The 15,211-nt window shown below is 39.4% G+C and overlaps 4 protein-coding genes across 9 annotated transcripts; 3 read left to right on the forward strand and 1 right to left on the reverse strand.

The window, feature by feature from the left end:
- The first annotated feature begins 166 nt into the window (after window positions 1-166).
- Window positions 167-2,641, forward strand: noxred1 (NADP-dependent oxidoreductase domain containing 1). 3 transcript variants are annotated; one of them, XM_034222148.1, is made up of 6 exons: window positions 167-495; window positions 617-798; window positions 1,226-1,406; window positions 1,486-1,640; window positions 1,798-1,990; window positions 2,083-2,641. In XM_034222148.1, exons 1-6 carry the CDS (start codon window positions 335-337, stop codon window positions 2,165-2,167), a joined length of 957 nt encoding a protein of 318 aa, XP_034078039.1. In that variant the 5' UTR covers window positions 167-334; the 3' UTR covers window positions 2,168-2,641. The 3 variants fall into 3 exon arrangements, 2 of the variants coding, with proteins under 2 accessions (XP_034078039.1, XP_034078040.1); XR_004569548.1 differs by lacking the exon at window positions 1,486-1,640; XM_034222149.1 differs by lacking the exon at window positions 1,486-1,640 and having other exon boundaries at window positions 1,798-2,641.
- A 28-nt stretch (window positions 2,642-2,669) lies between these two features.
- tmed8 (transmembrane p24 trafficking protein 8) lies at window positions 2,670-5,661 on the forward strand. 3 transcript variants are annotated; one of them, XM_034222150.1, is made up of 6 exons: window positions 2,670-2,904; window positions 3,258-3,369; window positions 3,502-3,595; window positions 3,689-3,782; window positions 4,013-4,306; window positions 4,446-5,661. In XM_034222150.1, the coding sequence occupies exons 2-6, from the start codon at window positions 3,260-3,262 to the stop codon at window positions 4,661-4,663; spliced, it is 810 nt and encodes a 269-aa protein (XP_034078041.1). In that variant the 5' UTR covers window positions 2,670-2,904; window positions 3,258-3,259; the 3' UTR covers window positions 4,664-5,661. The 3 variants fall into 3 exon arrangements, with proteins under 3 accessions (XP_034078041.1, XP_034078043.1, XP_034078042.1); XM_034222152.1 differs by having other exon boundaries at window positions 2,738-2,904; window positions 3,200-3,369; XM_034222151.1 differs by having other exon boundaries at window positions 2,738-2,904; window positions 3,223-3,369.
- Window positions 5,662-7,650: 1,989 nt separating this feature from the next.
- Window positions 7,651-12,827, forward strand: zgc:163014 (uncharacterized protein LOC100038766 homolog). Its single transcript, XM_034222544.1, has 13 exons — window positions 7,651-7,784; window positions 7,873-8,043; window positions 8,122-8,227; window positions 10,118-10,252; window positions 10,333-10,452; window positions 10,518-10,695; window positions 10,761-10,889; window positions 11,000-11,187; window positions 11,281-11,477; window positions 11,578-11,669; window positions 11,756-11,810; window positions 12,070-12,167; window positions 12,293-12,827. Exons 1-13 carry the CDS (start codon window positions 7,723-7,725, stop codon window positions 12,511-12,513), a joined length of 1,752 nt encoding a protein of 583 aa, XP_034078435.1. The 5' UTR covers window positions 7,651-7,722; the 3' UTR covers window positions 12,514-12,827.
- Window positions 12,828-12,919: 92 nt separating this feature from the next.
- Window positions 12,920-15,177, reverse strand: gstz1 (glutathione S-transferase zeta 1). 2 transcript variants are annotated; one of them, XM_034222298.1, is made up of 9 exons: window positions 14,946-15,177; window positions 14,588-14,639; window positions 14,432-14,499; window positions 14,253-14,333; window positions 14,028-14,153; window positions 13,813-13,888; window positions 13,671-13,723; window positions 13,355-13,404; window positions 12,920-13,115 (listed from the first exon to the last, which is right to left on the reverse strand). In XM_034222298.1, the coding sequence occupies exons 1-9, from the start codon at window positions 14,973-14,975 to the stop codon at window positions 12,989-12,991; spliced, it is 663 nt and encodes a 220-aa protein (XP_034078189.1). In that variant the 5' UTR covers window positions 14,976-15,177; the 3' UTR covers window positions 12,920-12,988. The 2 variants fall into 2 exon arrangements, with proteins under 2 accessions (XP_034078189.1, XP_034078190.1); XM_034222299.1 differs by lacking the exon at window positions 14,946-15,177 and adding an exon at window positions 14,722-14,915.
- Window positions 15,178-15,211: the final 34 nt, after the last annotated feature.

Genomic DNA, 15,211 nt, shown 5'->3' on the forward strand with positions numbered 1-15,211 from the left:
GGTAGCTATGATATTTACATTTCATAACTAAATGTAATTGAGTTGAACGTTTCTATATCTTATGCTGAAACATTTACAATATTTGATCAGATGTAGGAACAAAAGGTTTTATTCAAATTGCCATGATTTTCTATTACTTTTTTATTCGATGTAGGCCTACGTGTCTTTTTGTGATTCGCAGTAGAGCAGCACGCAGCGTTTGTCACGAACAGTTTTATTTTGAAATATAGGACGTTACATCGGAAGTTGTCTTTTTGCCATGGAAACAGGAGGACAAAGAATATGTTGAGTATATCGTAAGGTTTATAACCGTTTACTGTGACACTTTATAGTGATGGAGGACGACTTATTAGCTGATGTGAGAAGTTTTTCTTTCGAGAATCCACTCACTGAGGATGAGAAAGAGTTACTTTACCTTCGTGCACGCTCGGCTGGACTGACGTTTTGCGGGTGCGCGCACGCATCTTTCCTATGTAAACTGGTTCACTCATTGAGGTAAATGATATGTAGGCCTAGAGTTAATCAAAACACAGACAGGAAACTTCACTATTATTTTCCCCACTGCTATATGTTTATCTTTTAAGTTATTCTGATTGATTTACGTTTACATTTACAGATGTCTCATCAAAAGCCGCAGAGCAAACAGAGACTCATTGGTACCAGGAGAAGACAGCGACCTCTGCGTTGGGATCATTGGGATGGGTCACATGGGGAGACAGTTGCTCACCTCCCTCCTTGAAAAGTCTGGCATCAAACCATCACAGATTAAGATCTCCAGTAGAACACCAGACTCTGCAGGTACATTGGCAAAATAAGAAACTAACTGGACTCGAAAGACCATAGATATACCTTACATTTAAAAACACTAAAATCCCATACAAATAAGTGTCTTCTTACTTCTCTGATGTAGGAATACAATGTGATATTGGGTCACATTACATTGAAGCCGTTGAACATTAATTAGACTTTCCAATAAAGAATTTGCTGAATTTTCATTTATTAATCATATAAAAATATATTTAACATAAAAAAACATTACATGAAAGCTATTGAAAAAAATTAAAAAGAGCAGAATTCCCTTAGAAAATATTCATAAATGATAGAAGAAGCACTTGGATCCAATAAACAGAGGTGTCTTTTATCTGTCAAATGTAGAATCTATTCCATTCTCGTCTTATATACTCTAAATCCTGTCCATGTTTGCCTTGCTGCTTCCCTATTTCAGTGGAATTTATCCAGAAAGGAGTTGAATGTGTATTTGACAATCGCAGACTGGCAGCGTGGGCAGATGTTCTGTTCCTCTGCTCTCTGCCGTCTCACCTCCCCAAAGTCTGTGCTGATCTCCACTCTCACCTGTCAAAGAGCTGCCTTGTGTACAGCTTCACTTCTGCTGTGCCTGTCAACAGGTACTCACACACTCAAACACATACAGCATTGTGGATTTTCAGTCATTGGTATTCAGTTCCTTTTGATCTTGTATCCCAGATTGGCACAGCTTCTAGGACACGACTTCATTCTCAAACCACAGTATGACTTTGTCGCCTGTGACACTGCAGATGTGGTGCTAACCTGCACTCATCTGACCACGGCTTTGACAGATCATTTGCTTATAAAGGCATCGTGTCCTCTTACAATGAGCAGTATGTATTTCATTATTGCAGACTTTGCAGTTTCTGTTCAGAGCTTGTGTAATGTTATATAAAATAAAAGAGAAAGCCTCTCAAATGTGGTGCAGTGATGCATCACACTTGATTTGAAGTATAACTGCCTAAGCTGACTTGTAATTCCTATTTTTAGGTGGCATTTATCTTGGTCTGAGCTGGGTGTGTGCAGTATTGTACAGCCTGCTAAATATCTGCACCTCTACCAGTCTGGGATCCAGTGATGCTCTCTCTCTTATCAACAGAATCCTGAAAGAGAAATGGCCACTCGCTGTGGATTTAAACACACACAGTTACATCAGTGCATCATCTACCCTGCTTACAGAGGAGTGAGTGTAACACTATATCGCTCTATAATATATTTCTGTCTTGTTTAACTTAGTCATGTCATTCCTGATTGGACTCCTTTTTCCTCACAAAGACCTTTTCCCTGGATTTCTCTCGCTGATGCCCAGACCAAGGAGACACCATTGCTGTGCTTTCTATCAAGCAGCACATATATGTAACAGTGCATCTCTGAGACACCTGCAAAATAAGACAATTAGCCTACACTCTTATGTAAAACTTAACAGTTTCTTATTTAAGGATGTCCACTCAAAGTAAATGTTGTTCCTTATGTTGCATATGTTGTTTGGCACATTATAACAAGATATAAAGTGATTATTTAACTATAAAAAGCCTCAATAGTATTTTTCTGTATTTGTATGTCGTTCATAATGAATATGATTCATATATTAAATCAATACATTTGCATCTACACCATGCAGCAGTAGTTGGTATCTTCTGGCATACTACCAAAATATAATTGAACTTATTGAACATTATCTGTTTTTTGACAAAAATATATTGTACAAAAAATATGTTAAACAGCGCAGCAAACCTACAGAATCCACATGGGATACAGCTGGGCATAAGTATAACACAAATACAGTTACATAAATAAAATGTATACACAGATACAAACATATTCACTCAGATGTTTCAGGGGGGCGCTTTCTATAATGTTCCATAAGCAGATGTGTTCAACAGCCTTGGATGTCGATGCTCAGACTCGCAGTTTCGTCAACGTTCGAGAAAAGGCGGAAGTGTCAACATTTCAGGGTCTGTTTTTTCCTGACAAGCAACAGCACACTGGAGAGACCCGTCACATGATTGCAGTGATATGGAGGCGCATTTCCTGATGGCCTGATTCGGACCTAAGTAAAACGGGGTCGAGTTTTCATACCATCAGCGTGACATCGTGGTAAGTCTGTGCCCGGTGTGACCGCAGCTTCCTCGGCTGCACTTTCTCTGCCCGCTCGGTAGCGTTAGCTGATGTGAGCTAACCAGCTAGCCTCCTAGCTAATGCCAGTTTTAATAATGAAGCTCGGGAGAAAAAACCAACATAAACATAACAGCTCTTTTATATGTCTTTAACTATAATTTGGTTTATATGTTTCATATAATGTCAAACAGTAGTTAGTGTATGTAGCCAGCGTTATGTTAGGAGAGGTTAGTTTGAGTGTTTTCATCTTTTCCTCGCTGCCTCTGGTTGGAAGGGGCGGGGTTTTCTCTTTTTCAGCCACGCAGACTGAGGTGTTTGTCTTGTCTTTACAGCCATGGAGGGATTAGAAGCCACATCAGAGCTCCAGTCGCGGCTGTCATCCCTCTCCTTCTCGTCTTTCCCCGGGGTAACATCCAAGCAGAGCGACACCAGACCGCTGGACAGGTAGCCTGTTGCTGCAGAAAGTGCTGCTTATAGAGCTGCTGCTGTAAGGAAACGCGTTGCTAGTTATACTTCTTGAAGCCTAAGATCTTCACTGTTTAAATATTGTAATGTTTTTTTCTGTTATCTTTTCAGGCTCCAGAACACAGACCTTTCACAGAGCTGCACCGAATCCAAAAACCAAGCTGAAATGGATGAAAACAAGGAGGATTCAGTGCAACATTCTGAGGTATTTATTGTTTAATATGTCAGAAGAGGGGAGAGTGCATTATAATGTAATTTCTCAGCTATAACATTAGTCTTTTGTGTATGCCTTTTTCAGAGTAATGAAGAGGCCCCAGCAGAGCGGGCCCCGGGGGAAGGAGATGAGGAGAACAACAGTGCTGGGAGCTGTCAGCTCTCCGCTGAGATGAAAGGTGAGGACCTGCAGAGCAAGCCATCATGACTGCTGCCGTGCTTTGTCTATCATTTGGATTTAATTTGATTTTATAAATCAAGTTACAAATTACATTTGTTCTTTGAAGAAATGAAGCCTTATGAACATGAACCTACTTTGAAAATCAAATTACAATTAAAAAAAGACTTATCTAATCAGGATAAGTAATTATCAGAGTTGTTTATGGCCATGTTTTCCTCCTGATGGCAGCCCAGATGCCACCCCTGAAACCCCCAACTACGTGGACATCTGCTGCACTAAAGGAGCTGAAGGCAAAGCTTCGAACGGAGGATGACAGCGTGGTGACAGTGTACCGAGGCGACATCATGACCGTTCACGTGCCCACTGTCCCTGAAGCCAAAAAAGTATGCTGGGAGTTTGCCACAGATGGTTATGACATTGGCTTCGGTATATATTTCGACTGGAGTCCTGTCACAAGCCGCTCTATCACTGTGCACATCAGCGAGTCAAGTGATGATGAAGAAGAAGAGGAGGAGCTTGAAGGTCAGTTAAATTCAGAATGATGAGCCTATAAAACATATCATTCATTTTTCTCCTACAAAACACACCATAATAGGGTTGTAATATGTTTTCCTGCAGCTGGGTGTGTTGACTTTGTGTGTTTATGTGATTCCTGTTGCAGCACCCGTCGGTAACGGAGATGTTGAGAAAGGCTCCAAAACTCAAACCAACTCTAACCTGGCTGAAGTCTTACCTGTATATCGCCAGGACAGTCACGTATCTGTCCAGGGGGGGAGCCACGATTTTCCAGGTGAAGGCACTTACCTCCTGAAGTTTGACAACTCCTACTCACTATGGCGAAATAAAACCCTCTACTACAGAGTTTATTACAGTGCATAAGATGCAAGTTTATGAATGTATAATTTACAATCAAATACTACTCTTAGGATCGATGAACTATTTTTGATTCCAATGTTGGGGAACAAGATGAAGTTATAATATAGCAAAAGATAAAATATAAGTATATCTATTTTTATCACTTTCAGCTTGTGTTGCCACATGTTGAATTTATGATCAGATAGTTTTGAATGCAATATTTGAAGAAGCCTTGCATATCATGTGCCATCTTCCCGTGTATGCACTGTGTTATTTAGTGCCGTCATAAAACATATATTGTCTTCAGCTGTAACATTTCTATGGTAGCAGTGATCAGGGAACACCTGCACAGAATATATTTCACAAAGACAGGTGCTTAATCAGCAGTGCTCTAAAATGGGTTTTTGTTGCCTGTGTGTTGCTTTGTTGTTACATGCATTTATCCTTCTGCTTTGTATCGTAATTTATTTGTACGTGTTTTATTTAATCACGTGAAAATGAGGAATATTATGATATAGTACAAATCTGTGCACGGAACCGTCTACTGTGTGGAGTAAAATATATAAGTTGAATGTACTGAAGCAAGTGGTAACTGTTTTACAGAGTGTGCTTTTTATGACACAAATAAAAGCCATCCTTATCACATAAAGCTCTTTATTATGTAATATAGATTCAATATTTACATTTGACTCCCTTATATTTGCTGTTTTGGAGGTAGGGAGAAGTTGTAGTACTTCTTCTTACTGTATTTTGTCCACGGTTCTTTGTAAGAAAATGTGAAAGTGTTTTTTTTTGCCTACTTTAGAATGATTATGTTGCTTTGTTCCAATTTGATGCTTCTTCCACACTCACTTGTGCGTCATGTTCCCAAAGATGGCACAGATCTGGCTGCTAATGGAGTGACTTTGTAAAGCAACCGGTTTAAAGCTTTCCATGTTTGCTTATTCAACCTGTACTGTAAGTTAAGGTCACATTTGTTCCTAAAAATGTATATTCCACAATAAAGAGAAAATTACGATTTTCTTTGTGCTTCATTTGGGGATTGGATCAATTATATGAACACTGTGATAAGTAACTCATAGTTTGGAAACTGAAGAGTGTGTGTGTGTGTGTCCTGACTGAGACGCCACGTTTCATAACATTCTCATTGCTGAGCCAAGATTAGAAAGCCCTTCAGGTGGGTCCCTTGTGTTTTCATTAAATTGTGTCATTAGGGGTTCAATATAATTGTTACAGATGTGCTGATGAAACCAGGTTTTATTTTCAGCTTTCCCCAAAGGCCTCTCAGAACCAGAATGATATCAAGTGTCCCTCGTGTTTTGCTGAATTCAAAGAAAGCAGTAGGATAAAGAGTATTTATTTCTTAATTCAAGTATAATTCAAATTACAAGTCTTTGATGATGACTGTTTATTTGATGGAGACATGCAGTAAGTGGTTGTATGTACTGATAAATATTTTTTGAAGACGTGTTTTTTCCATACACTTTCCTAAGGAATACATATATTTTCTGCACTAATGCTGCCAGCAAATCTAGTTATGTTATGTTAAATGCTGTTGTTTTAGGCTGCAGTTTGTGGTGTTGTTACATTGACCTGTATTATAATGAAGGTGCGTTCCGATAATCCAAAAATCAGCTCCTAAATTCTAACCCTATCTCCTATTCCTTGACCTCTGAGTGAAACGTCACGAGGTTAAGGGATAGTGGATAGGAGAATTAAAAAGGATTTAGGAGAAGAGACTGCGGTGCTTAGAGAATCCGAATACACTTTCACTATCCGACGTGTTTATGATGCGCCAGCGGACGTCATGAATGTGCGTCTGCTGCTGTGGGGAAACTATGGAAACTACAGTTTTCTATACAGCGGACTACAACATTAATGTTTAATAAGAAGGAGGGACTACTGTAAACTCATCTAGAGACTCTGCACCGTGCTCTGATGCTGTTGCTTTATGCTTTATGAACGTGGACAACAGAGAAACATATTCTTCATGACCAAAGTTGGAATTGAAATAAAAAAGGAAAGTGAAACTTATGCTCGTCACCCTCTCCCTCCGGTCCACATTAATACAAATGATCCCAATACGTATGATTGTATGAACTATTAAAAGATCTTAAAAATAAATACAAATGTATTTATTATAAACGTTAGTCCTTAACATCTATCACTGTGTATATCACCATTCAAACATCTTTTAAAAGTTGAACAAACCCCACACAGCTCAGTAAAGACTGTGAAATGTTGACTTTATTTGATCATTTCAGTAAAAACTAACGTTCATATTTCTCTTTTTGATTATAATACTGATGAACATTCAAAACAAAGCACTTTGGCAATTTACCACATACGTTTTAAAATGCGTAATAAGCACCGTAACTTTCATGATAAAAAAAATGGCTGCCAGTGACGTACTTCCGGGTCATTTCACTCCGTTAGGAAGGTTCCTAAACTAAATGGACTATTGGAATGTAACCCTATATGAGGGAGGCAGAATAATAAGAAACAAATTCCACCCTAACCAGTAGAAAAAAAACCCTAACAAGTAAAACATATACTAACAACTTAGTAAACACTTAAAACATTGTAATGTTGTGTTAACATAAATATAACTTTATACTGCTTTATTTAACACCAATCATTACAAATGTGAATGAAACCTAAAACACAGCTCAATGACAATGCAAGCTCATTAAAAAAATATCTCTTTGTACGGTGAACCATTACAAGCATATTCCTCTACAAAAATAGCTGTAATCTGTTTTTTCCTCAGATAAATATAAGGCTATTTTAGTGTGTCCTTTCTTTAATTCCAGTTAGCCCCATTTCCACTTCATCAGCCAATACAGGTGAGGCAATACTTTACTCACTGAAAACATGTTTTTTAAGCTTTTTAATTCATTATTGCATAGTGTTCAGAGACACAGCGGAACTTCGCAGGTGTTAATTAATACATTAATTGGCCTACTGTCTCAGCTGTTCGTCTTCACAACGCCCCTCAGCCAATCAGAAGTGATTACCGATGCTTCAGGTCGCACCAAACTTTTCAGTATCTACTGCAGTGCTCTGAAGGTATCTGAAACAACATGGGGAGGCTGAGTTTTTATGTGCTTTGTTCCCTGCGTGACGCTCCCCGTCAGTTCATCAGGTAGGCCTTTTTGGAAACCCTTCATACAGCAGTTTACACGCCTAAAACCCCAATTCTAACATGTCGTCGCGTGTCTCGCCCTCCGCAGGAAATCCAACCGAAGTTGCTTTCAGGTCCACATCCCACTGCCTCTCCCCAAACATCTGGTCATCTTCGGTCTTGGAGAATGGAAAAGCAGCGAGACCACAATCTCGGTAGATGTTCTGGTCAGTGCAGAAGTACCAGCCCAGAAGATTGGGACTTTGTCTCCCAAAGAGAGGTTTGTGGAGAGCAAGTCTACATCTTAATATTAGTCTTTATACAGTCTAAATGTGTAAAAAATGTACTTTGAACTCAGGTGCCTGATCTGGGAGGGGGACTGGAGCCCTGACATTGTCACAGTCGCAGCAGCGAGAGGCAGGAGAGGAGTTTATGGCAAGATTGTGCTCACGGTGTGTGGAGAGGTAAGTAATAACTGTCACCAGTTCATGTTAAGATTTTAAAAAACACAATTAATATTTTTAAGTGCAGGAAGGAATCAAAATAGTTTACTGAAGTAAGCATAAGAATACTCCACTACAAGTAAAAAAAACTTGCATTTAAAACCTCACTAATATAAAAATATGCAAGTGTTATCAGCAACATGTTTAAATAGAAAATGTTGATAGGGTTGTAAAATGGTCCCAATGTTTTACAATTATATAATTTTTTTAGATTAATGATTCTGCTGTGTCATTGTGTGTTGTGCATTTTACTGCTGTAGATCTTTATGGTCGGGTCTATTTTTTAACTGTTTTTTAATACTGTCAGCTAGTTTAAGCTTTGTGATGAATCATCTTTGATCCAAGTGTTTTGAAATGCTATATTTAACTTATAAAGCAGGATCATTTTATCTCCCAATTTAATGTTTCCTTAAAATGATCACAAAAACATCTGAAGATGTGGTTTTCACTGAACAGAAAAGGGATAAAAACTGTTATATTTTTAAAGTAACTACAGCTGTCAGATAAATGTAGTGGAGTCAAAAGAACAATGTTTACCTCTAAAATGTAGTAAAGTACAAGTTGCCTAAAATGGAGTTCAGCCCTGAGCCTGTTTTTCAGGCCTCAGGCTCGAAAATGACATTCCCAGAACAATTGACTATATCTTCACTTCTAAAAGGGGTACATTAAAAGTCAGAATCAATATAGAATTTTTTTATTTTAAAGTATTGAACATAGTAAAAAAAGGTACATTTTATAGTGAAAACCACCCTTGAATGATGGGATAGTAGACTAAAAGCTTTAGGAATCCAAACTATAACATATAAGTACCCTGTATCAAGATTGATGCAAAATAAGTGACATTTTAGATTTAGAAGAAAAAAACCCCACTTCTGGGGTCATTTGGGTGCATTTTCCATATCTCTGGCCCCCTCGGTCGATGTTGATTGACACCTCTTTTTAATCGTTGGAGCCAATAGAATCGAGGGGAAGTTCCTCAAATCCATCTAAACATTACCCATTGGTGAATGAGTGATGCGTAGCCAGAATGCCCAATACCGGAAGCTGTCATACACTCGAGAGAGGCGAAGTCCCGCCCATCTGCTTCCGACCCATGGGACCTTATTTCGGAAAAAATTATGTATTGAAGTCAATGGGGAGAGAAAGATTATCTTCCGATCCCGTTTGAATTTGTTGTTACGAATTACACATATGATGTTTGTCAATCTTAAAAAATAATTTCCATGTCAAAAAAGTCACAGTTTGTCGTAAAACTGTTGAAATATAAGACTATGAAAAATATGCAACTAGAAATACTACAAATCCCGGTCCCGCATGCTGGCTCTTACGGAACCGACTAACTCCCCTTTAGTGTATGTACAGCTCTCAACATGCCCAGACTTGTAGTGATTTTCACCTCTTTTAATACTTTTCGCCTCATTCTGATATTTTTTTTACTTGCAAAATTATCTTTTTAAATTGACAAACATCGTGTAATTCGTGGCACAATTCAAACGGGATCGAAAGATAATCTTTCTCTCGCCATTGACTTCAATACATACTTTTTCCGAAATAAGGTCCCATGGAGGTCCCCCGGAAAGGGAGGGACTACGACTCTCTATAGTAGCAGCTAATAGAGAGGCGAAGTCCCTCCCTTTCCGGTGGGCCTCCATGGGACCTTATTTCAGAAAAATGCCTGGGGGCATGGGGCTTAACTGGTTAAATGTACTTTGTTACTCTACCATCTAAAACATACTGTTTATACCTGACTGATACCAACACTATTGGTTGAAGATACATTTTCTAGAGATGGATATGCTTCATTTACTTCCTGGGTTATTATGAGATTGTTTTTTTCTTATTCCTCCTAAGACTTGTGACCAGCCCCAGGATAAATCCAGCGCCTTCAGCAGCACTGGTCTGGCTCAAAGGACATTTAGAATGCCAGAACAGCACGATACCACTGATCTCTCTTGCACGTTACCCCAAAATGCAGGAAATGAAACGGTGAGATAATATGCTCACAATTGTTTTTGCCGTAATCTACTTGTTTCTTACAATATATCATTATTGTTCCTGCCTTGCAGATAACTACCAACTCGTCACAATTGTTGGCGGATAGTGTTTGCTCTGATGCTGACATTCAAGTTAATAGAATTAACACCAGTGAGTCCACTATTGAAGATACACCCAGAGTTTGGCCTACGGTAAGTCTTGGTCAAGAGTATTTCAATATCTGCATGCAAGATGAGTGACTTAATCTGTGATGTAGGATAAGACACCCAGACGGACAGTTATCAGTAAGAGAGGCCACCTGACATGGAGCACTGAGGACACGGAGAGCCTTGCGGAGGACGCAGACCAGCCTTCATCCCCAAAGAAAATCAGGCAGTCCAGGATGAACAGCACGGAGGAAATGACGGTGCAGATAAAGAATGACAACAGAGAAGGTCAGAAAACGTAACAGTCACATTTTAATGCAAAGAATGGATTTTGACGGAGCTTGTGATTTTAGCTTCAGTGTGTCCATCAATGCGCTGGAGCCATACGATGTGTCTGAGCGACCCTGACACAGCCATCCTCATCGGAGGGGAGACAGCAGGTCAAAACCACTGCAAGGACTCCCTGTGGAAACTGGAGTTAGGTCAGTGGAGTTTTGTTAATTACCCGTTTGTTTTTTTATTGCTTACTATATGCAGAGGACGAATGAAGATAAAATGGAAAGCCATAAAGTCCTTGTTGACCTCTTTCCAGACAGTGACTTCTGGTTCCCCATTAACTCCTCCTCCTCTGGATCCGTGCCACTATGTGCCCGAGGACACTCTGCGACATACGACCCAGACTCCAAGTCAGTGTTTGTTTACGGTGGTCTGAGGGAGGGTCAGCGCTACAATGAGCTCTACATCCTTAACACTCTGACCTGGACGTGGAGGCTTGTCACTGTGGGTTTGTTGCAAGTTGCAGTCTGATATTCAGTCAAATACTCAAGCAGATGTATAGTTGTTCAATCTTCTTTTGGTTTGTCATGCATTAAGGCAAAGGGGAATGTTCCAAATGTGGCGTATCACTCGGCAGCCTTTTACAAGAAAGAGCTGTTTGTCTTCGGTGGAGTTCAGCCGAGCCATTCTTCCATGGATAAATCCTGCAGCAATGTTCTGTACATCTTTAACCCCGAGTTTGAACTCTGGTACCAGCCGATTGTGGATGGGGACATACCTCTGCCTCGGTTTGGGTCAGTATCCTTTTTTTTTTTTTTAAAAACACTATTCGCTGTCCTCCTCAAATGCTGTTTCTTAGTATATTGATCCCATGCTTATTTTTGTATCAAACAGGCACTCGGCTACACTGCTGTCAAATAAGTTGATCATATTTGGTGGACGGAAGACTGCTACCTACCTTAACGATCTCCATGTTCTAGATCTGGGTAAGATGAAGATTTGGTGGCTCTGTTAGGGCAACATTTCTTGTTCAGAAACTGATAAAAATGTGTATTCTGTTTTTTAAATGAAGGCCTCATGGAGTACACAGCTGTGAAGAGTGGGAATATGCCACCACTGCCCCGAGGGTGAGTGCAGGACAAATCAAACTTGAGAGCTGTCATCAAAGTAGCCATCTGGTTTTTAAGCAGAACTCGTTTGAACTTGATGTCTTTTTTACACAAGATATAATCAATGATAAAATACCATCTTTCTGCATTCTATTAGATTTATTTTTGGCTCAATATGAATACTAACAGTAATAGTTTACATTTTGTTTAGAAACTGCCACTGGCTAAGGAACCATTATGCTTCACACACAAATAGTCCTTGCCTTTACATGAACAGGTTTCATGCAGCTCTACCAGTTTCAGACGACAGGATTTTAGTCAGTGGAGGTTGCAGTGCAATTGGAGCTCTGCAGGATGTCCATATCTTCAACACTAGTGAGTTTGTGTCCCTTCCATCTCATCATATTATCATAATGTAAAAAAAAGTTGGTGTTGTGTCCTTTACTTTAAGTCACACTTATTTAAGGTTTCACAAATAAACTGCTTTGATTTCTCCTCAGAGACCAACATGTGGAGCTCAGTGGCGTCTCCCCTGCTGTGCTCCAAGCCTCGTGCAGGACACAGCATGATAACGTTGGGCTGCTCCATCCTGACATACGCAGGGAACAAGGAAAATTGCAGGGTCTACTGCAGAGTGCTCGTGTTCGGTGGATCAGATTGCTCCGGTACTTTCTACAAGGACACAGTCAAGTGCACAGTGGAGATCCCTGGGGACAAGTGATGGGAAGAAACCCATTCGGGACAATTGTGTTTTTTTTTAAAAATGGTAGAGGATGCTGTGGTCTGCCATGACAGAAATAAGTGTTTGTATCTATATGTTTTTCTATTTGGTTGTTTGTCTTTACTTCATATAATTGTAGCATGATGTGTCTTTTTAAAAACATACATACCTCTTCCAGTCAATACTCTCGAAGCAGTAAGCTTAGAGGTTTTGAACTTTGAATAACAAATATCTCTGCTCTGCATGTTTTGTACATTACTTCATGTCCTGTAACTTGTCTCCACATATCAATATGTATTTGAGGGTAAACTGATACAATCAAAATGTACATGAAATGCCAATAAATATTTTTTTAACTCAAAGTTGTCTTGTCTTCTAATCTAAAAGTAACACCAAAGAAAATGTGATTATTTCCAAAGCATTTTTATTTTTTACAAATGACTATTACAAAGTTGTTTTAAGCTGCTGAGTTGTTCTATGCTCGCAGGTCCTCGGGTGTGTCCGGCTGGCAGGACGGGTCGCTCACTCTGAAAGCTTCAATCTCACGTAAGGTTTCATTCAACCTTTTGATAGTTGGATACTGCTCGACATCCACTTTGAACCTGTAGAGATTAAAGACAGATGGGGTCATGCTTCTATGTAGCCTGTTTAATGTTGAGCAAAGCAACTAATGGCACGTACAAAAAAGTGATGAAAATCAAATATATATAGTAATGATCCCTTTTTTTTTGTATTGCCTTTTTGTTGCAATGAAATTCATGTTGATTACTAATTGTTCAGGGAGACTGAGTGTTAATCTGGTATTTATGTATCAGTTTTAATGACATTTCTGATCACCTACCTCTCTGCATTGTAGACCTGTGGGACCAGACAGATGTCTGCCATGGATATCTGAAAGGTAAACAATAAGTCTTTATCACACTGCTGTAAAGCTTCAATATGTTTTCAGAATGAAATGATATAAGATTATATAGAAAGATACACATTGCAGGAACAGAAGGAAAACCAACCGGGCTTATTTCAAGCCTCTGTCAGGTTATAGGTAACAGGATTAATATAAGTCAAATAGTATTGCAAACTATTCAAATATGTATACAACAACAATCATAATACATATACATTTGATCAATCAAAAATAAATTAGTTGTGCCTCTTACCTCGTCACCGACACAATATTTTCCTGCGGTTTGCTTCAGAAGGGGCTCAAGAGCTGAAACAGATGTTCATATTGCAAATGAAAATTGATGAATCTTAGAATAAGGTGCTTATGTATTTTTTAGAAGATGGGCCTCTACCTACCTTGAAAGCCTCGATCAATGAAGTGCTGGGCCCACTGCACCTTTTCTGTTCCCATCTTCTGAATCACGTGCAAATTCTGAAAATGTACAGACATTCATTATTAAGTAACATGTGTTGTTGTGACCTTTATAGAAAATGTCACACCTGAACTTGCAGCTCAATAAGTGTTTGAACTTTCTGCTTTAGTCTGACTATACCCTAATTTGTCTTCTCACCTGCAGAGGCTGAATACCAGAGGCAATGATGTCACTTATCATCCGGACCTGGGCACGTTTCTTTGGGTCTGCAGGGAGAAGTGGAGGCCCTGGCCTGGTCTCATCAATGTACTGGATCACTGCCAGCTGTGTGGGCAAGAAACCATTATCAGTCATTTTCAAGTTGGTTAAATAACATGTGTTTTACAGGATTACATACTGTAGGTAAAGCATTTGGGGACTCACTGACTGAGAAAGGGTGATGCCATCAATTTCAACTGCAGGCACTTGTTGCATGGGGTTTAATGTCTTGTACTGTTCAGTATGCTTGAGCAAATGACGAAATTTGGTTAGACTAAAAACGTTAATTGTCACAAACAATATATTATTTCTGCATTGAGGTTTATCGTGTGTGTAAACTGTACCTGCTGACCCCCATCTTTGATCAGATGGATTGGAACCTGGTCATATTCAATGCCTTTTAGAGCAAAAGCTGATGCACAAATAATAAATGATTACATTGTTGAATTGAAAATGCGTCAAGTTACAGATACATTGTCAGATTCCTTGACATAACTTACCAATGCGAACCCTCCAGGAGCAGGAACTTCTGAAGTATCCATGAAGAACAGGCTACAAACAAAACAAAACAGAAACTTTAGTCTATTTGGAAATCACATTACATAGTTACCGTTTCTTGTGTCTCCTGGTTCACCTTGTCTTGAGTTGCCATAGCTATCTTCCTCGAGTTTTAACTAAACTATACTGAATCCACTACTGCAGTTTTTCTACAGTTTAACATCATCCTCCAGTAGCCAATGGGATGTGCTCCTAAAATCCCTCCTACCTACTCTTTGGCCCATGACTAAGCAACATCTGGCCTTCATTTGGTGCACACACACTTAGCAAACAGCTAACAGTGGAATAACAGTAGGCTACCTTGGCGAGGCAAACTAAGGACAAGTGCATTGTTGTGGCTGTGGTAACTTTATCGCATTAATGGTCAGGATAAGCTGTGCTGCTTAGACGTCGATGATGTCCTTCACATTTAACAGAACAGTCCCTCTTCCAGTCTCTTACGTTCACTAATAACATGTCATGACATTCAACATTGTTCGGGTAAGAGGCAAATCTCTGTCGCTCTCAGTCTGACTCAAGTAGCTTTCCTGAGTTTTAGCAGCACTGTGGGGGTACAGTTCAACTCC

This window comes from Gymnodraco acuticeps, unplaced genomic scaffold (genome assembly GCF_902827175.1).
Source record: "Gymnodraco acuticeps unplaced genomic scaffold, fGymAcu1.1, whole genome shotgun sequence".
Classification (NCBI taxonomy): Eukaryota; Metazoa; Chordata; class Actinopteri; order Perciformes; family Bathydraconidae; genus Gymnodraco; species Gymnodraco acuticeps.